At 34.9% G+C, this 22,507-nt stretch overlaps 1 protein-coding gene across 1 annotated transcript in view; it reads right to left on the bottom strand.

The window, feature by feature from the left end:
- LOC150105860 (liprin-alpha-1-like) overlaps positions 1-22,507 on the bottom strand; it is a 394,932-nt gene that overhangs the window by 66,403 nt on the left and 306,022 nt on the right. The window contains exons 15-17 of the mRNA XM_090394581.1: positions 17,647-17,777; positions 14,267-14,350; positions 5,078-5,211 (exon numbers count right to left, since the gene is read on the bottom strand). Coding sequence (XP_090250707.1) covers positions 5,078-5,211; positions 14,267-14,350; positions 17,647-17,777 — 349 coding nt within the window. The remainder of the gene's footprint in view (positions 1-5,077; positions 5,212-14,266; positions 14,351-17,646; positions 17,778-22,507) is intronic.

The following is a 22,507-nucleotide window of genomic DNA, read 5'->3' as shown; positions in this document are numbered from 1 at the left end:
ACTTGTACTACTTTACGGGTCACTTAGACTTGCATTACGTGCAGGTGCAAACTTGACTTATTTGTCTGTTTGCTTACTTGGGAAATGGAGTAAAAACCAGGTTTAAAATAGCTTGGTATCTTTAACATATATATATATATATATATATATTTTTATGAAAAAATTGAATGACTAGAACCGAGATTTAATTAAAAAGATTTTAATATAACCACACTACTAGTTTTGGCCTGTAACAGCCTTCTTCAGGTGACATTATAAAAGAAAAAACACTAAACATTGAGGGTTAAAAGACTATGAACAACATAGACAGTCTTTATACATAATTAGCATGAAAACGTTGTAGTTGTATTTGAAGCTGTTCTTTCATTTGTTGCATTGTTGGAAGAGTGCGTGCTTGCTGCATCACGTGAACGCCAGTACATGATTACAGCTGAATGACTATCTGGGAGGTTGTAGCTTAAGTTGTTATTTAGATGAACAGGATTGAAGATGATTTCTCTCGATTCCACAATTTTTCTCTCTATTTCGTCACTGCAACGGAAGATGTTTGTAGATTTTTCCCAGCAGACTTTGTGACTTTGGTTATCATCATTAGGATTAGCTGAGAAAAGGATATGACTTGATAATGCACTTGCTCGCTGTCTCTTGTAAGTAATGTCCCTCATGTGTTCTTCCATACGCATTTCGACAGATTTGTCTGTCTGCCTGAAATAAGGAATATCGCAGTCACATAATATTTTATATACGCCAGGGTATTTGAGTTGATGATGACAAGGTTTTGGGTGGCTAATTAAGGAACGGATCTTTGGAAGTGGAGTGAACAAGGTTCTGATATTGTATTTTTTTAGAACTTTTGCTAATTTATGTGAAACAGTACTTATGTAAGGAATAGATATATTGCTTTTGAATCTATTTGTTTCTTCTGAGTGATGTCTAGGAGGATTAAGAAGGAATTTGTTAATGATTTTCTTGGAATATCCATTAACTTCGAAAGAAGTTTTCAGATGGTTTATTTCTGTAAGCAGTTCATTTGGATCATCAAGAAGAGAACGGGCTCTATGTCCCAAGGTGGAAATTATTCCAAGCTTATGAGGAGGGAAATGATGGGACTGACTGTGCAGATATCTGTTGGTATGTGTGGGTTTTCTATATATAGATATTTTTAGTTTACCAGAAGAGCGAGTCAGTTTGACATCAAGAAAAGGCAAGGAATTATCCGTTTCAAGCTCAGCAGTAAACTTAATACTTTGATGTCGGCTATTGAGATGTTCGAGGAAAACCATAAGGGATTCATGTCCATGGCTCCAAACAATGAAGACATCATCCACATAATGTTTCCAAACTTTAGGTGTTAAAATAAAGGAAGAGATAGCCTTGGTTTCAAAATCTTCTAAGTAAATATTTGCAAGAACCAGAGATAAAGGATTACCCATAGCCAGTCCATGATTTTGTTTGTATATATTATCTTGAAATTTGAAGTAACCGGACCTGATGCAATGTGTAAGCAAGGCTAACATTTTTTTGGATAACTTGTCCTTGAGTAATGTTAGGACTTCATCTGTTGGGACATTAATGAACAAAGAAGTTATGTCCAAGCTAGCCATGATGTCATTTTCATCAACTGTAATATCCTTGATGTATGTAACAAATTCTGTAGTGTTCTTGATAAAGGATGGTGATTTCCCTGAAAAGCTTTTGAGGTATTTGAAAAGGTATTTTGAAAGATTGTATGTAGGAGAATCGATACCTTCTACAATTGGGCGTAATGGGGTGTTCTCTTTATGGATTTTAGGAACACCATATATGCGAGGAATTAACGGATGGAGAGAGCGTAGAGATAAACGGACGTTTCGGGATAATTCAGTTGTTGTTTTTAATAAGTTGTTTGTACGATTTTGAAGTTCACGAGTTGGATCTCTCTCAAGTATTGAGTAGGTATCATTATGTATTAATTCAATCATTTTATTAAAATTTCAAGATAATATATACAAACAAAATCATGGACTGGCTATGGGTAATCCTTTATCTCCGGTTCTTGCAAATATTTACTTAGAAGATTTTGAAACCAAGGCTATCTCTTCCTTTATTTTAACACCTAAAGTTTGGAAACATTATGTGGATGATGTCTTCATTGTTTGGAGCCATGGACATGAATCCCTTATGGTTTTCCTCGAACATCTCAATAGCCGACATCAAAGTATTAAGTTTACTGCTGAGCTTGAAACGGATAATTCCTTGCCTTTTCTTGATGTCAAACTGACTCGCTCTTCTGGTAAACTAAAAATATCTATATATAGAAAACCCACACATACCAACAGATATCTGCACAGTCAGTCCCATCATTTCCCTCCTCATAAGCTTGGAATAATTTCCACCTTGGGACATAGAGCCCGTTCTCTTCTTGATGATCCAAATGAACTGCTTACAGAAATAAACCATCTGAAAACTTCTTTCGAAGTTAATGGATATTCCAAGAAAATCATTAACAAATTCCTTCTTAATCCTCCTAGACATCACTCAGAAGAAACAAATAGATTCAAAAGCAATATATCTATTCCTTACATAAGTACTGTTTCACATAAATTAGCAAAAGTTCTAAAAAAATACAATATCAGAACCTTGTTCACTCCACTTCCAAAGATCCGTTCCTTAATTAGCCACCCAAAACCTTGTCATCATCAACTCAAATACCCTGGCGTATATAAAATATTATGTGACTGCGATATTCCTTATTTCGGGCAGACAGACAAATCTGTCGAAATGTGTATGGAAGAACACATGAGAGACATTACTTACAAGAGACAGCGAGCAAGTGCATTATCAAGTCATCCTTTTCTCGGCTAATCCTAATGATGATAACCAAAGTCACAAAGTCTGCTGGGAAAAATCTACAAACATCTTCCGTTGCAGTGACGAAATAGAGAGAAAAATTGTGGAATCGAGAGAAATCATCTTCAATCCTGTTCATCTAATTAACAACTTAAGCTACAACCTCCCAGATAGTCATTCAGCTGTAATCATGTACTGGCGTTCACGTGATGCAGCAAGCACGCACTCTTCCAACAATGCAACAAATGAAAGAACAGCTTCAAATACAACTACAACGTTTTCATGCTAATTATGTATAAAGACTGTCTATGTTGTTCATAGTCTTTTAACCCTCAATGTTTAGTGTTTTTTCTTTTATAATGTCACCTGAAGAAGGCTGTTATAGGCCGAAACTAGTAGTGTGTTTATATTAAAACCTTTTTAATTAAATCTCGGTTCTAGTCATTCAATTTTTTCATAAAACTATGTATGTTAACCGAGTCAATGATCATTCTGTCATATATATATATATATATATATATATATATATATATATATATATATATATATATATATATATAAATAAACAATTTAAAAATATTTTTTATACTTTTTTTTTCACATAATCCAGAAACACTGCTCTAGAGACTACACATGGAATTTTATCAAACTACTGAAGTACTCCAATAAGTAGGGCAGTGATATTGCACTGCACTATGAATTCATCTCCCACTATTCCTTACTTTCTCTCTGTTTGAGCAGCACATAGAATTAGTTCCAATCCTTACCACCAACAACATTACTTGACTTCCATACAACTGAGCAAAATAGAGCAACTGAGCATAAGGTTTTCAAATGGCTAGTTGAAGATTCCCATATAAGTCACTACCCCTAATTCATTATATACTCTCACTACACACTGAACAAGAGAAAAGAAAACAGTCAATGGCAGTCTCAGCAGATTGTCACTATAATGTGGAAAGAGAAACTAGTAGAGATAAATCATACCACTACAGGTTTTCAATAAAAGAAAATTTCATTATATACTCTCACTACACACTGAACAAGAGAAAAGAAAACAGTCAATGGCAGTCTCAGCAGATTGTCACTATAATGTGGAAAGAGAAACTAGTAGAGATAAATCATACCACTACAGGTTTTCAATAAAAGCAACAGTGTCACAGAGGGTCATGAAAATTAATCACCTGAAGACCTTCACAAAGCATCTTGTTAGAAGCAAAGTAGAGATATCTGGATTACAATTTTTTAATGATCCATCATGAGAGGTTGGATAACCAATACTGTGTTAAATTGATTCCTTCTTGGCCAGACTTAACAATGGATATGCAAGAAATTTGAAGAGAAGAAGAAAATTGCTCTGTTGGTTTGGAGTCAAACTGTGAAGGAGTATTGAAGAGATGCTGAATGAATTTCAATGGTTCTAACAGAGAGAGTAAAGGAATTACTGATACAAATTCAGATGAATAGTAGCCATGGAAGTATTTGTAGAAGATGTAAGCAGTAGAAAGTAAATGTCTGTGTGAATGTGGGCAGAGTAAATTGGTGAGAGATGTCATTAATCAACCTGATTGCTCTTTTCTGTTTTGATTCATATATTTTTACATTCTTAGTGGGAAGAATTGGCGATATTAAAAGAATTCAGATAAGCCAAATAATGAAACTGCAAATTTTTTGCTCCAGCTCTACCACTTTGGAAAACAAAAACAATTTACAATCCTCTCCTTCTCCCAAACTTCATCATAATGATGAAGTTTTTTAGAAAATTTAATTTAATTTAAAAGAAACAAGCTACCATATTTTCAAGATTCCTTTAAAAAATTCTGGAAAATCTTGAAGTAGTAGTAATGGACAAAACTGGAAGAGTAACTGAATAGAAATCAAAATCAGAAATGTTTCACCTATACAGAATAGGTAAAACATTTACAGTATATATGCTTACTGGAAAATTTTTCATATGAATATCTCTAATAATTTTCTTAGCAAAGATAATCTCATCCATCTATTATACAGTTATAAACATCAGGATGAAGGAAATGTTAATTTATATTTATTTCAAGCATCTCTATCTACATAAAAATAAGGTTAAAAAGCAATTTCACTGCATGATCAGTTGTAAGTCATGCATGCAGTTTGGGACAGTATTCTGTGTCCAAAATTTCAAGAACACATTTTTGTATCAATGAAAAACTTCAATGAAGTTTCACATTCTTTAATATAAATAAACTTATTTTCAAATTTGGAATCATACCCTGATTTACAGATTCTTTACTTAAAGCTTCTTTAACTTTTGCCTTTTCTTTTTTGCTGAAAAATCTTCCTAAAGGTTTGAAACGTTTTTTCTTTTGAGGAGTTTTCTGAAGATCTGGAGATGAACTAGTTGAGCTGAAACAGTTATAAAAAAACTTTTATTAGCTTTCAATATATACATCCACAATACACAAATATAAAATAAGGTTACATATGAATACCAATTAGCTACACTTAAAGCATTAAACTGGAAGTTCAAAGTAGACTTTTAAGTTATACATAAAAAAAGAAGGAAAAACAAAATGTTTTAAATTTAAAAAAAAAAAGTAAAGAAAAAAAATAGTTTAAAGTGAAGTATTAAGATGGGGGTTGTATAAATTATAGGAATAAACAAAAGTAAACAGTCTACAAAATTTCCTGATGTAGTCCATCAGTTTGTGAGATATATGACTTTTTTGTGTAATCAAATATATCCTGATGTGTAACCTCAAAGGTTGTACAGAATAATTATGAGAGTACTACATAATTAAGATGACATTATTGCTAGTTCATATGAGCAATTTTTTTTCCAAATGAATTTATTATTTATTTCAAAGATCTCCAATAATGTTATATTATGCATTTCAGTTTTCTAAGGTACTACTAACTGCATCAATCCAACTAGCTCCTGGTGATCTTTTTTCTACCATTCTGGCATCAAACACTTGTACTAATCATTTTTCTCTCATCCAGTACAAATATCATTTAGGGGTCCACACGGTTAGCCAAGTGACTATGTGCTTCGCAACCATATGCCTGGGGAAGGAATGTCCTAGGTTCAATTCCTGTCAGAGACGTGAGGAGTTTAAGGATTTTCCTCAGCAATAACCAAGTCAGCCGGTCTTGGGCATGGACAGCAGGGTTTTTCTCCCCAGTTTACCTGGGGGTTTTTCACCTTGCAAACAGGCCCCATGAACACACATGGATACAGTCAGGAATACCAAAATAATCCTTCCAGACACAGGTCTGCATTGTCAGCTATGCTGGTCCCAAGCACGGATAAAAATAGGGGGGACTGAGGTGATGCCTAACCTCTCTGTAAAAGGGGCTCACAGCCATTGAATCATCATACAAAATAAAAATAAATAATCATTTAGGGAAGTTTCAGCATTCTCGAATTTTAAACAATTTCAATAACAATCCCTAAATGATAACTGTATAGTATAATGGAATAGTAATATAACAGCACTCAAAACAGGCCTTGTTCATGCTGCATATGGACTGTGCTGATCAGAGAAGACTTGCAGCATTTATAAATAATTATAATACCAGATAAAACTCATGTGATATATTTTATTAGCGTAGAATTTTTGCCTAAGTATCATAGGCATCTTCAGTACGAGAACACACAAAGGCAACTGAACATTAACAGACAATTCTAAAAAAGCACTACCTAAGTAGCTAATGTAAGATAACTAAAAAGGTCAGTAAATTTCCTAACCTATTTAAAAAAAAAAAAACTATATATATATATTTAGACAAAATAAAGTAGGAAAGATTAGCTGATTTAAAAAGTACTATCTCCCACAAAGGGGATAGATATAGACCAATGAATCTGTTTAAGTTAGGAGAGTGAAGTAATATTTCACATGATTCTTTATAAATCCATTCCATGAGGAATCGACTTTTATGAAGAACTCTTGCCTTCTTATCATGTCAAACTTTACTACACTCTCCTAACTTAAAAACAGATCTGATAGTCTATGTCTATCCCTTTGCAGGAGATCAGTTAATCTTTCCTAATTTTATTTTGTCTAAATATATATAGTTTTTTTTTGACTAAGTTAGGAAATTTACTGACCTTTTTAGTCATCTCACATTAGCTACTTAAGTGGCACTCTTTTAGAATTGTCTGTTAATGTTCAATTGTCTTTATGTGTTCTTGTACTGAAGATGCCTATAATACTTTGGTGAAAATTATTATTATTATTATTATTTGACACCTCCAGGGAGTCCAAGGACTCATCGAGGGAGGACACCTTCTCTACAATTCTGTCTCCACTACTCAATCCACCAACTGACTGCAACTACACCAACGCCATCTATCACTGATCACCACCACCACTAGTATTTCCACAGACACTCACAAACATCCATGCCTATGGCAGGATTCGAACCCACAGCCTTTTGGCTGGAGAGCGGATACGCTAACTACTCGGTCAGCCAGGCCAGCATTCTATGCTCATAAAATATATTACGTGAGTTTTTATCATGTATTCTTCTCTTCTTCTTGAGTATTCTGCAATTGAGCAGGTTCTTCTTTTAGTAGCAGAAACTTTCCTTCCACTCTCTTCTGTTCATCTCATTTCATGGCATGGCATGGCATGGCATGACATGACATGACATGTCATGTCATGTCATGAATGTCATGTCATAAATGATATCATTTATCATTGTCATGTCATGTCCATATGACATGACATGACATGACATGACAATTGGAGTACTGTACTCAGAATTGGTCATCTGGATTTTTGTGGGAGTGAAGCAATGGGAGAGAGAATTCAGAGGTAAGCAACTAAAATGGTGACAGCTCTGTAAGGAGAGAATGAAGGTTTGTGTTTGTGAATTTAAAAATTTTGTTCGCAGATGAAAAGATCAGATGTGATAAGAAAATAAGTTTCTTAAGGAGATTTCATAGGATAGGATGCAGAAAAATTTTTTAAATATTTTAAAATTTTTTTCATAAATACATGATAGGAGGGATGGGAATAAATGGCCATCACACCTGGAAGTCAAATAAGCATGTGATTACAAGGAGGACTATGACTATTAAATTATTTAAGGAATTTACAACGCATATTGGAATATTAATTAAAAGAAACTTTAATAAATACCTCCTATATTTCGGCAATGTCACATTGCCATCTTCATGGGAACATACAACTATGACACGTGCATGCAGGCACTACAAAAAGCAAATGAAGCAGAAGAGAGAAAAACTACTGTTGTTCCTAGAGTCCTAAAGGTGTCCCCCTAGCAGACTATATTGGATTGTCTTGGCTGTTGGGCTGAAGTTCTCAAGATGCAAGCTTCCCAAATTTGAGGCAGTCTCATGCACCCAAATTTGTTGAGGTTTGGAAAGTTTTTTAGAGCTGAGGCTGATTCCATGAACAATCTTTCATATTTAAATTTGCTGCAGTGTATTAATGTGGCTTTTTTCCAACGTATCCTGTGGTGGGTATCCAGAGCATGGTCTGCAAGTCCAGAGTGGCTGTACTGGTGAAACTGGATGAAGTCTTTGTGTTCCGAAATCCTGACATTTGCTGTCCTGCCTGTTTGGCCAAAGTAGGACAGTTTACAGATGCAAGGGACCTGGTATACCCTAGGTAGGTCTAGGGGAAGTGGTTGGTTTCTGGTGGAGCGGATACGGGATGCCAATTTTTTAAATGGTTTGTAACAAGTAGTTAGGTCATATTCTTTTAAGATTTTGGTTAACTTTTCAGAGGTGCCCCAGATATAGGGAATGGTGATGGATTTAGTGTAATCTTTGTTATGAAAAAAAAAAGGGGGGGGGGAGTTAACTGGTTTAATATTTTTTGGATTTTTTGGGGATTGTAGCCATTGGCTAAGAAAGTGTTAAGAATGTGGTTTAGTTCAGTGGTTAGGGCATTGTCATCTGAACAAATTAATTTTGCCCTGTTATATAGTGTTTTTATAACCCCATATTGTTGTGGGGGAGGGGATTGCTGGTGAATGCATCTGCCTGTATGGGTGGGTTTTCTGTAAACAGAGAAAACCAAGGATCCATCAGGCTGGAAAGTAATTAGAGTGTCTAGGAAAGGGAGACTGTTGTTTTCTTTTTCCAAAGTGAACTGGATTCTGGGGGTGTTGGTTGTTTAAGTGTGTTAAGAAGGAGTGGAGTGTATCTGAGCCATGTGGCCAAATAGCGAACACATCATCAACGTAGCAAAGCCAAAGTGGGTTTTGTGGAGCTGAGTTTAAGGCTTTCTCTTCAAAAGTCTCCATAAAGAAGTTGGCCAGGGGTGGGGAGAGTGGTGAACCCATGACTCTCCCCTCTATCTGTTTGTAGAATTTTCCTTGCCAAACGAAATAGCCTGAGTTCATTGGTGAACTGAAATAGGGCTGAGATATTGGGAGGAAATTTGGCTTGGATGAGCTCTAAGGTTTCCTTGAGTGGTACATTTGTGAATAGAGAGGAGACATCAAAACTGACCATTATGTCAGTATGTTGGAGTGAGAGGTTTTCTATACTGGCTTTGAAGTGGGCGGAGTTTTTTATGTGTGGTGTATTGCCAGTATAGTGTTTTCAATATTATTTCAGGAAATTACAACGTACTAGGATATACATTAAAATAAATTTTAATATATTTTTATATATCGTTTTGCTGTGCCTGCGTGCACGTATCTTGTACCTAAGTTCTTGAAAATGGCAGCGTGACGTTGCCAAAATATAGAAATATATTAAAATTTATTTTAATGTATATCCTAGTACGTTGTAATTTCCTGAAATAATATAGTGAAAATGCATAACCAACGTCTAAGCCTTTCCACGAGAGCCAGTATAGTGTGTAAGTGTTTTGGCTAAATGTTTGGCTAATTTGTATGTGGGGGAATCAATGCCATCCACTATGGGACATAATGGCACATTTTTTTTATGTATTTTTGGAAGTCCATATATTCAGGAGGGTCTAGAGTTAAAAGGTTTTACTTTGTTGGTAACTTCCACAGGTCAAGAAGTGACCTTCTTAAGGAGCCTTTGGAGTATTCTAATTTGAGAGCTGGTGGTATTATACTCAATAGCAAGGTAGGTAGCCCTATCTAACAGTAACGCATTAAGCTTACCTGTGTAGTTGGTTTGGTTGAGAACCACAGTGGCATTTCCCTTATCCACTTTGGTGAGTACTATTTCTTTGTTTTTCTTCATTTCTTGTAGAGCTTTAGATTCTTCTTTGGATAGGTTTGGTGGTCTTGCTTTGGTGAGAACACAGCTACATCCAGTTTGATATTGTTGGCAATATGGTTTGGAAGGTTGTGAATACCACACTCTATCTGAATTATTATTTCTTTGGCCGGTATTTCCTTAAGAGATATAGCAAAATTGTGGCCACGTGCCAGTGCGTTGAGTGCCTCAGGCTTCAAAGTAACAGAAAAAAGGTTGATTACAGTGTTGAGTAGTTTGGAGGTAGAGTCCTTTTTCAAGTTTTCAAATTTTTTGATGTGCCTACTTCATCTCTTTTCAAATTCTTTTGCTGCTGAAGCACACGAGACATCATAGAGAATCATCTAAAAGTCATGGTTCAGAATGTCAGAAAGCTCCTCCTCTAGTGCCTGAATAGCTTTGTTTACGTCGGCTAGGAGAAAGCATGTAGCGGTAATTTGTTCTCATAGTAGGGCAAAGCTAGCATGGTTATAAATGCGGAAAGCCTTCTGTGAAGAGAAACAGTGCTTTAATATTCCACAATTTGGGATTACCTCATTATCCTGGCAGCATTTTAAGAAGGTCAAATGATTTAGTTATCTCGATATCTTCAGCTTTAGTTTGCCGTATTGATGGGCCTTGAGTGCGATAGAATCTCCATGGATGATTGTAATTCTTGTAGATAGACTTATACATTGATAACACATGACTATTAAATTATTTAAGGAATTTACAACGTATACTGGAATATTAATTAAAAGAAACTTTAATAAATACCTCCTATATTTCGGCAATGTCACATTGCCATCTTCATGGGAACATACAACTATGACATGTGCACCAGTACTAGTACAGCCACTCTGGGCTCGCAGACCATGCTCTGGATATCTGCAACAGAATACATTGGAAGAAAGCCATGTTAATACACTGCAGCAAATTTAAATATGAAAGATTGTTCATGGAATCAGCCTCAGCTCTAAAAAAACTTTTGAAACCTCAACAAATTTGGGTGCATGAGACTGCCTCAAATTTGGGACGCTTGCATCTTGAGAACTTCAGCCCAACAGCCAAGACAACCCAATATAGTCTGCTAGGGGGCACCTTTAGGACTCTAGGAACAACAGTAGTTTTTCTCTCTTCTGCTTCATTTGCTTTTTGTAGTGCCTGCATGCACGTGTCATAGTTATATGTTCCAATGAAGATGGCAATAACTGGTAATTAGTTTACGGAATTAACAACGCATATAAAGTATATTAATTAAAGGTAACCTTAATGAATAACTTCTATATTTCGGCAATGTCACATTGCCATCTTCAGGAACATAAAGATATGGTATGTGCACTCAGGAACTAACACAAAGCAAATGAGGAAGAAAGCAAGAAACTAATATTGTTCCTAAAGTCCTAATGGTGCCCTCTTGCGGGCTAATTTGGTAGTCTTGGCAGTTGGGCTGAAGTTCTCATAATGAAAGTCTCCCAAATTTGGGGCAGTTTCATGCACCCAAATTTGTTGAGGTTAGGAACGTTTTTTAGAGCTGCTGAAGATTCTTTGAATAATCTTTCGTATTTAAACTTGCTGCGATGGTTTATTTTTGTTTTCTTCCAACGAATTTTATGGTGGGTATCCAAGGCATGGTCTGCCAGCTCAAGAGCGGCTGTACTGGTGAAACCGGATGTAGTCTTGGTGTTCTGAAATCCTGATATTTGTTGTTCTGCCTGTTTGGCCAAAGTAGGACAATTTGCAGCTGCAAGGGACCTGGTATACACCAGGTAGGTCTAGGGGAAGTGGTTGGTCTTTGGTAGAGCGGATAAGGGATGCCAACTTTTTATATGGTCTGTAACAGGAAGTAAGGTCATATTTTTTGAGGATATTGGTTATTTTCTCAGAGGTGCCCTGGATGTAGGGGATGGTGATAGACTTGGTGTAATCTTTATTGTGGAGGGGGGGGGGGAGGGGGGTTGTGGTTTACAGGTTTTAGTATTTTTTGGATTTTTTTGGGGTTATAGCCATTGGCTAAAAAAGTGTTGAGGATGTGGTTTAGTTCAATAGTCAGGGCCTTGTCATCTGAGCAGATTAATTTTGCCCTGTTATATAGTGTAAATGAGGAAGAAAGCAAGAAACTAATATTGTTCCTAAAGTCCTAATGGTGCCCTCTTGCAGGCTAATTTGCTACACTATATAACAGGGCAAAATTAATCTGCTCAGATGACAAGGCCCTGCCTATTGAACTAAACCACATCCTCAGCACTTTCTTAGCCAATGGCTATAACCCCAAAAAAATACTAAAACCTGTAAACCACACCCCCCTCCCCCCCTCCACAATAAAGATTACACCAAGTCTATCACCATCCCCTACATCCAAAGCACCTCTGAGAAAATAACCAATATCCTCAAAAAATATGACCTTACTTCCTGTTACAGACCATATAAAAAGTTGGCATCCCTTATCCGCTCTACCAAAGACCAACCACTTCCCCTAGACCTACCTGGTGTATACCAGGTCCCTTGCAGCTGCAAATTGTCCTACTTTGGCCAAACAGGCAGAACAACAAATATCAGGATTTCAGAACACCAAGACTACATCCAGTTTCACCAGTACAGCCGCTCTGGGCTGGCAGACCATGCCTTGGATACCCACCATAAAATTCGTTGGAAGAAAACAAAAATAATTCATCGCACCAAGTTTAAATACGAAAGATTATTCAAAGAATCTTCAGCAGCTCTAAAAAACGTTCCTAACCTCAACAAATTTGGGTGCATGAAACTGCCCCAAATTTGGGAGACTTTCATTATGAGAACTTCAGCCCAACTGCCAAGACTATCAAATTAGCCCGCAAGAGGGCACCATTAGGACTTTAGGAACAATATTAGTTTCTTGCTTTCTTCCTCATTTGCTTTGTGTTAGTTCCTGAGTGCACATACCATATCTTTATGTTCCTGAAGATGGCAATGTGACATTGCCGAAATATAGAAGTTATTCATTAAAGTTACCTTTAATTAATATACTTTATATGCGTTGTTAATTCCGTAAACTAATTACCAGTTATGTCTAACCAACGTATAAGTCTTACTACCAGAAGATGGCAATGTGACACTGCTGAAATATAGGAGGTATTTATTAAAGTTTCTTTTAATTAATATTCCAGTATATGTTGTAAATTCCTTAAATAATTTAAGTCATGTGTTACCAACATATAAGCCTATCTACAAGAATTACAAGGAGGAGATTTTTTTGCTTGGAATGGTGAACAACAGGGTACTGGAAGTCATTTTAAATGCAATGCCAGTGAATAAGTTTAAGGAGTAATATGACAGACACTTCATGAAGGAATTGCCCATGATGATTTTCAGATTACAAGAGGTTGTCCAGATCATAACAATAATAATAATGTATTCATTTTCAATGAAGAGATTTCCTTCCAGTAATCTTAGGATAACATAAAGCCTGGAGTTGAAGTAAATAACAAATGCAACTTTAAATAGTAATTTCTGAAACATAATGTCATGCTAGAGTTTAGCATATGGGCAATACAACCAACAACTCTGCACCACAGGAAGTAAAGCTACTCGTGGATGTGCCAGTTTTTGAAAAAACAGAATCCCGATTTTGCCCTTCAGTATGTTCATGACAGGCACCTGGCTATGTCTCATGCCTTAATTTGCACTAGTCAGCATGAGACACATCTCAATGTGAGTGTGTTAAAAGTGTGCCTTCCAGAATAATCATGATTCTCACCCATTTCTACTTTTATTTTTTTTAGATTTTTATGGCAGAAATTTTATAATTTCTTTTCAACTATTTGGGTGGCTTGCAGCAATCTGAATCTGTAGCTCATTTTCTGATATCAACTGAATTCTTATATATCTGAATTATTAAAAATATACTTATTATTGTATATTTGCTTTGATTCTGTCTATACTGATTTATACTTTGATAATGTTTTGTCCATATACACATTTAACAAAACAAGTAAGCAGCTCCATTTTTGGCTTGCTGTTCAATTTGTTCAAAACAGATCCTTAGATCTATCAATGTATTTAATATATAATTTCCTATTATTTTATAGATATTGCATTTATTAATTACATAAGGGTGGGACCACAAGAAAGAATGAACTAAGAGATGCAAACTGAGTTAGAATTTACATACCTATTTTGAGTAACACAGCCACAAAATCAAGAGGTAAAATACATATCTTAAAATGAATTATCATTCAAAATGAAAACTATAGTAGTGTATTCAAAATAAGCCAATCTCTGAAAAATAACCTCAGAAGGTCTGGTGGAACTGATGACATAGTTGATGGTGTGCCACTCACAGATGATGGAGGAGTTGAATTAGGAACACTGGACCTGAAAATAACAAAATCAACAGGTATATAAAACAAGACTAGTAAATGAAGAAAAGGTGATTTAATTCAAATTCACATGTATCCACCACTTATGCACATATATACACAAAATATTACTGAAAAATTGGGACAATACCCTGAAAATGGGAATATGACATCCCAACTGTTCCACTATCAAATAAACATGATATGTACAACAACAGCACTTGTGTGATAAATATATACAAAAAAAATGTACCTCACCAAATGGATCAAGAGATCATGAGGCAAAGAGCTAACACAGAAAACTGAATTTAAGTTACTGAAAGATCTAGCTAGGAAAAACAGTAAACAGTCACCACTTACCACATGTGAACAATCACCATAAAAGTAACAAATCAAAATATTCGTGAAAGAGACAACATAAAGTGACAACTTCAGAACATTAAAACATATTTCAAAGAACAGAAAGGGATCATAAAGTTATTCCCTGTTTCAATCTAATGCACCAATCTCATCAATCAGGGTAATGCTATAAGTAAGTTATCCTTAAAAATTTAAAATAATAGTGTTATGGTTTGTTTCAGCCTTTCCCAACATGAGGCAGGAGATCATTTGGTTGTCAATGTCCATATAAATGACAAAACACACATAAGATTATAAAACTTCAAGATCATTAGCTTTATTAGTTTCTTGCAGTATATTCCCATCAATATAATATGCCATTAGAAATCTCATCATGCCAAAGCACATAACTTTATACTTGCTAATATTGAAACGACAATCATTATCATTTGCTCACTGTTCCAGCTTATTCAAATCATTCTGTAAGTGCTGTATATCAGTAGCATACTTGAGTGTCCTTCCCATCTTTGCATGATGAATAAACAATTGAACATGTCATGTCTGGGCTTTTCCAATAATATTAATATACAGACTGAACAACAATGGTTCTAGGAGTGAGCCCTAGGATACACCACTGGTAATCTTAAATCTGGCAGATTCACATCACCATATACCACTTACTGATACTATTTGTCAGCCATCCATTTATCTAATTCCACAGTTTATATTCAATTCCATATTCTCCAGTTTATACAACAGCCTTTCATGTGGTATCCTATCAAAAGTCTAAAAGTATCATGTGTATTCGTTCCCTTTATCAAACTCAGTTGTAATATTATTATAAAATATGTGCAAATCGTTAAACATGACCTTCCTTTAGTAAACCCTGCTGTTCTTTGCAAAGTACATATCTTCACTGCCAACCCATTTCTGTATGCAAACTCTTACCAACTTTTTCAAAATCTTCACAACCTCTCCAGAACATTGATAGGTTGACAATTAGACATGTTGGTTTTTACACCACCCATACAATAAAACTATCATACATTCTTTCCATTCCTGTGGGATCTGAGCTAAGACACATTAATATCATCTGCACCACCTCTGTATAATGGAACCATCATACATTCTTTCCATTCCTGTCTGTGGGATCTTTCTTGAGCTGAGACTCAAGCTATACAAACATAAAAGGCCAATCTATTTCAGCTGAACATTCTTTTAACATGTGCTCATATCCCACCTGGCCATATTATTGAATTGATATCCATGTTATGCAACAGCTCTTGAATCTCATTTTTATGCACCCCTCTATCTCTTCATCTACTGTAGTGATAGCATTGAACTCCATATTACATACACCTATTTGATAGACCTTAGCAAAGTGAGCACTCATTATTTGACAATCTCATCTGCTTCTGATGCAGAGCTACCATATGCATTCACTAAAGTTATTATTTCACATTCATTTTTTCTTTTACTTGCAGCATAGTAATAAAACTCTTTAGAGATGTTTTTAGCTTGCACAGTCAATCTCTTTTCATATTCCAATTTAGCATTCTGTACAATAGTCAGAACTTTTCTGGTCTGTGCTTTATATATTTCATAACTTCTCTCACTCTTATTCTCATGATATTCCTTCCATCACCTTCTTCTTGAGGATCTCTTGCTTAATAAGTTTACATATCCTTTCACTCTCACCCTACTTGTTCTTCAAATTCTATGGACATATTCAGTTGCTTCATTTAAGTATCCTTTTTAAATCTTCCTATGCTTGCTACCCATATCCTTCTCTTCTGTAACTGATACCATTCTTCTGAGAGTGTCATAATTTCAAGCTTTTGTAGCTCAATATGTAACTTGTCCCAATGTGAGCATTTATATTCAGAGGACAGTATAGTATGATCACTGTCATCAACTGGTGGCAAAATATTCACATTCATAAATTGCCAGCCTGGTTGGGCAAGTGGTTAGTGTATCTGCTCTCCAGCCAAAAGACTGCGAGTTCGAATCTCACTGTGGGAATGGATGTTTGTGACTATTTGCGAAAATACTAGTGGTGGTAGTGGGTGGTAGATGGTAGTTGTGGTTCGTTGTAGTTGGCGGATCTGAGTGGTGGAGACAGAGAGTTGTAGAGTAGATGTCCTCCCTTGATGAGTCTTTGGACTCCCTGGAGGTGTCACATAATAATAATAATAAATGAAACCACTTCTGACACTATGATCATATCTAACACTCTTTGACCTAGAGTTTCTTCTTTCGCATGCTGCTCAAGAAATTTGTTTCACAACAGCTCAATAAATTCTACTTTATTCTTATCATGAGATTTCTTTTCTATCCAATCAACATTGGAAAATTTAAGTAGCTTAATAGTGCCCATCAGCAATAAGTGAGCCAGTTCGATGGGTATAACTCGTTTAGTACCCATGAGGATAATTTGGCAATGCATTCCATCATCCCCACTAGCTGAACCACTAAGTCTGTAGCAACATCCTACCAAATATTAACCTGTTAGCCGTGACTTCACACCCAGTAGTCTCAAACTCACTGCTACATAGGACATTATTACTTTCATGAGCTGAGCTTTCATACTAACTGGCACAAATCATCTGATATCATTAGCAGTACTTCCCCTCTTTTATCCTTCCTAAAAATACTATATCCTTTACAATTGATTCCAGTTACTACATTGCAATATGTAACTTGTCCTAATGTGAACATCTATATTCAGAGGACAGTATAGCATGATCACTGACTCTGATAGCCAGTTTTCACTAATGCCAATAATCTCAGGCCACAACATACTTACCAAGGCAACAAACTCTATCCCTTTGTGTATAGACATAGCAAATTATATCCTGGCTTTTTGTATACTTACACCTATAGTCTACATTACATTTACATACAGTATTTGTCAATTATATACTATATGTCATAACCGATTCTTTCATGAAATGAAGAAAAATACCCAAATACCTTTTAAATTCTTCACTATTTTGGGCAAAGCTCTGTGCTACTCGCTCCAATCTCAAAGCACGTGCAGTTGGTGGACTTGTTTCTTTTCTAATCAGCCTGCTATCATCTTTGGACTCCATATGGGCTTGCAACTACAATGTGAAAATCAGTATACATAAAGCAGGCTTTTTTCAGTAATGTATGGTATGGTGCAAAAAAAAAACAGTACTGAACTTCAACATCCCCCTTCAGTACACGCACTATGAGATATGCCAGTGACTGCATGCACATTAATAGAAGAGCACATGTAGAGTCTACGCCATTACATTTAGCTGTAGCAATGGTGTTGATATTGGAAGAAAAGACGTTTATTGTTGAGCATTATTTTCATTCATACAGAGTTGGTAGAACAAATGGTCCAAGCTATTTGCTCTTTCAACCAATAGTCCATTTCGTGCACAGGCATTCCAAAAGGATGGAGCAACCTCTCACACATCACGTGGTTCTGGAGCCCATTTATTAGAACACTTTCCTGGGAGGCTCATTTCAAGGTTTGCAGAATTCCTGTCACTTCACGTTCTTCTGATCTCACATCACTTGATGCCTTCGTTTGGGGTATGTTGAAGGAATGGGTATTCACCATGACCCACCTTCAAATCTTGAACTAAGGGATAAAATTACATGATATGATCAGTATATGTCCCAACCTTTGTTCTCCAAGATGACAGAGAATCTTCGCATGTATTACAAACCTGTCTTGAAAGACAAACTGCCCATTTCAAGCATGTAATCTACCATTGTTAATGCTTTATTCGACCAAGATTCCACAGATAGTTGTGGATGTACATATCATCATATGTAAACATATATTTCTTTGTCAATAAATCCCTTTGCTCCATAACATATGACATTGTAGTTATTCAGTACTGTTTTTTTGCACCATACTGTATAATGGAAACTTTTAAAAAAATAAAAATAAAACTATTCTCCCAAGTTTTATCAAGCACAGCCTATCAAAAATACATTTTCATCATTGAATAACCTCAAAAATCAACAATAAAAAATAAAGTTTTTTTTGTTAAAATGAAATTAATACTAATATAAAATTGAAATATGCATGCTTATAAAATGCCCACTTAGTTATAAATAATATGTTAATAAGAATAGAATATTCCTTCAAGTATCCAGCTAAAAATAGAAATCTGTATTTACATATGTGTCAATAAAAATAACAATACTAATGATTACACTTTAGTGAATATGTTTGTCAGTCTCAATTTCTAATAAGTTGATGGAAAATATCTAGAAGTAATGAAACAACTGATAAAATAGATATATATATATTAAAAATGATGCTTACCAAAAATGATAAGGTCCCTCCCCTTTTTGTTGCAATTTTTTGAATGCATTCAGTTAGACACATTTTTTTATTTAGTTCAATGCAAATCCAGCATATTAATTACAACTTATAATTAATATGTTGGATTTATAGAAAAATTCGCAAAATAAAATGTGAACATGCTTTAATCGAATAACTGGAACTAAGAATATTTCTATCAGAATTAATACTTTTCCATTATTGAGAAGTATTTTAGTTGCTTTTGCTCACAAAGGTTACTTAATAGTCTTATCATTATTAGTGATATCATTTAAATGGTCAAAAAAGCATGAACATTTTAAATGAACACTAAACAGTCAATAAGTATAATTTCATTTGTGAATTTATATATAACAACATTTTTCTTAATAAAATATGTTGGTACAACATAAATCACATCACCAGTTAACTATATATTACAAAATCTTAACAAAGCACATAATGTTACAGAAACTGCATTGTAAAGCCAATTCCGTTATGCATCAGCAAAAATCTTCTACAGCACTTAATTCTTCAAAAACAAAATTTTGAAAAATATTTATTCTTCAATCGCACTAAGACAAAAGAATAAATTTTCTTTTTATTCATAAACTCTTCTAATACAGATGTGTAATATAATATAGCTGAATATTACTATGCAATATCACTTCAATACACAAAATTCATAATTCAAACTACATGCAGTGTTCCTCACATCAGCCAAGAAGGTTGTAGTCTAGTTTAAAAAAAAAAAAAAAAAGAAATAGTTACTGCCATTTGCTGCAGTATTTTATGCAGCAAATTCTGTCAAAAAAAAAAATAACTTCGTCCAGGAAAAAAAAATTTTAAAATGCGCTTTGGCAGGGCAGAATTACAGTATAAGCAATATACCATAGATGATCTGACATACATAACAAAGCACTGAGCTTATTAAATTACTAGCAGAACAAGTACAGATGGAAATATATATGCTAGTGACATCCTTTGCAAGGACTTAGCAATAAGTAATCTTAGTTAAAGCATGATAATTACTTGCAATTAAAATACATGAGCACATTTATAAAACCAACCTACATAAAGTCCCACCTGGGCTGTTGTGAGAGACTCGGCCAGTTGAGGATGGCTCGTAGAAGCATACTGATACATATGGGCAGGCGTCATAGAGGCAGGTGCCTGAAAACAGGGCAGAGACTTTTCATATATGTCTGCGTTTCATATACAATATTCAACGGTTAACCTTTTCTATTGTTTACTGAAGCTATAAAAGAACTTGTTATTTTTTTTTTTAATCATTTGTTATTTCAAAAATTATTTCATGAACAATAATCACTACTGCAAATTCAATGAGGTATATGTAACTATGGTGAAAGAATTCTACCAATTTCACAATTATATATAAGTATTTTGTTTTATCCCTCTTATAATACAAAAACAGCATCTGGACAAAAATCCTCACCACCATCTACTGGTCAAGTGACAAACTATCACACATTTTCCTTCCCTTATATATAAAAGTAGCTTAAATGAAAGGGGAAATGTTTCAGGTAAGAAAAAAGTTTGAAAAATGCCAAAAGCAAGGACTGGAATTTAGTAAGAAAGAGTGTACCAAAAAAAAAAGGGGGGGGGAAGGTGATGAAATTATTCCCATCTGAGTTCATTAATAATTCCTTTCACATCTTTATCTTTTTTTTTTGTTAGTAAACCCTTTTTTTTTTGTAAAGTTTTATGCAATGTCAACATAATTTCTGAATGCATTAATGTGTATCCTAGTTCTTTAAATTGATGAAGGTTTAGAATTTACTGAGGGATCATTGGCAAGAAATAGTCTGATGATATCGTTTTTTTCTTGTAGATCTACTTGTTTCATAGCAATAAAAATGTTTATTCCAGATATCAAACCAGGTGGCAGCACCATCAGTCAAAGAATTCAGAGACTCCACATTTTGTTATTCTAGTGGATATTTGACATCCATGCACAATAATGTATGTTTAGCTCTCTTAGCAGCACATTAATTATTGACCACATTAATAAATCTGGTCAATAATTATTATTAACTATGTAAATGAATTAATGTGACCAGTAGGGAGAATGAATCACAGAAACTGGAAATTCAGAGAGGATACAGTCAAGATATTCAATAAACAATTCATCAAGCTATTTCATCCTAATAAATGCGACATCATGAACGATAAAATGGAAGAGGAGGACTGATGGTGAGCAAACAGTAGGTATGAGGAAAATAAGTAAATTTTATTTTAATAAGGTAATAAGACTTGATGACATATCACTACGGATTATGAGAGGTTTCACTGAATTTACAGTAATCTCTAAACTTGTTTAACAAGAGTCGTATAGCTGTACATGTTCCAAAATCAGGTGAAAGAGGGTAAACCACAGAAGATGTGATAAGATGGAGACTTCAAATTATAGGTCAACAGCATGTCTGCATGTATTAGAAAAATGAAACACATCTGGTACATTACTTCTCTAATATCTTTAAAGAAGAAAGCTTTCACCCACATATACTAACCAGTGACAAAAAGACAGTGTCCATAATCCTAAAGGAAGAAGTGATCCTGTCACTTAATCAAATGAAATCATCAAAAGCACCTGGAATTGATGAAATACTCACAGAGCTCTATAAAAATGGTGCACCTGATTTAATTAAACAACTAACCAAACTATTCAATGATATTCTTTTCACAGAGACTATCCCAAATGATTGAAATATAAGCAAAATCTTGTCTATATATAAAAAAGGTGATGCTCAAAAAATGAAATAATTATGGACCAATTTCTCTTCTTTGTTACTCTTACAAAATCTTTGTAAAAATAATACACAAACTGTCTAAATAACATTTACAAACAGCTAACTTAAGAAGTACAAGCTTGCTATAGAAAAAAAAGGTTAACAATTGACCATTATTATTATTATCCTAAGAACCCATGAAGTCACACTCATCTAGGAGGTCCCTTTTGTCAAACACAGCTCATCATACCATGCCTTAAAAACATTCAAATTCTCTGCAGACACCACACTCTCAAGCAATTCATTCCAATCATTCACAACTTTCCATGTTAAAAAACCTGCTTCTCAAATCCTTGCACACACACACCCTCCTTACACCGCTTCCAGGAATGACCTCTTGTTCCCCACAATCTTCCATCATTTTATGAGAAACCTCTTCAACATTAATCCTATAGCAACCCGTTACCAACTAACATATCACCATTCTTCCTCCTATCCACTAGACTGCAAATTGCATCATCTCAACTTTTCTTCATATTCAGCATTCCAGAAATCACAAACTATTTTGGTCCATTGCCTCTGGACCCTCTCCAACATCTCTTCATCCTTTTGAAAACCAGGTGAAATCTGTGCGCAGTAGTCCACATGTGACTTAATCAGAGCCTTAGGCAAGTCAGTGTCCTCCGGATCATTGCCAGAATTTGATGCGTTCTCACAATTTTGGCCATATGTTGTCTAAATTTTAGATCCTTATTCATCATCACCCCCATCTTTG

The sequence above is a fragment of the Typopeltis vanoorti genome, chromosome 6 (genome assembly GCF_054136105.1).
Source record: "Typopeltis vanoorti isolate ZY-2024b chromosome 6, IOZ_Tvanoo_1.0, whole genome shotgun sequence".
Classification (NCBI taxonomy): domain Eukaryota; kingdom Metazoa; phylum Arthropoda; class Arachnida; order Uropygi; family Thelyphonidae; genus Typopeltis; species Typopeltis vanoorti.
This window is presented reverse-complemented; position numbering and strand designations above follow the sequence as displayed.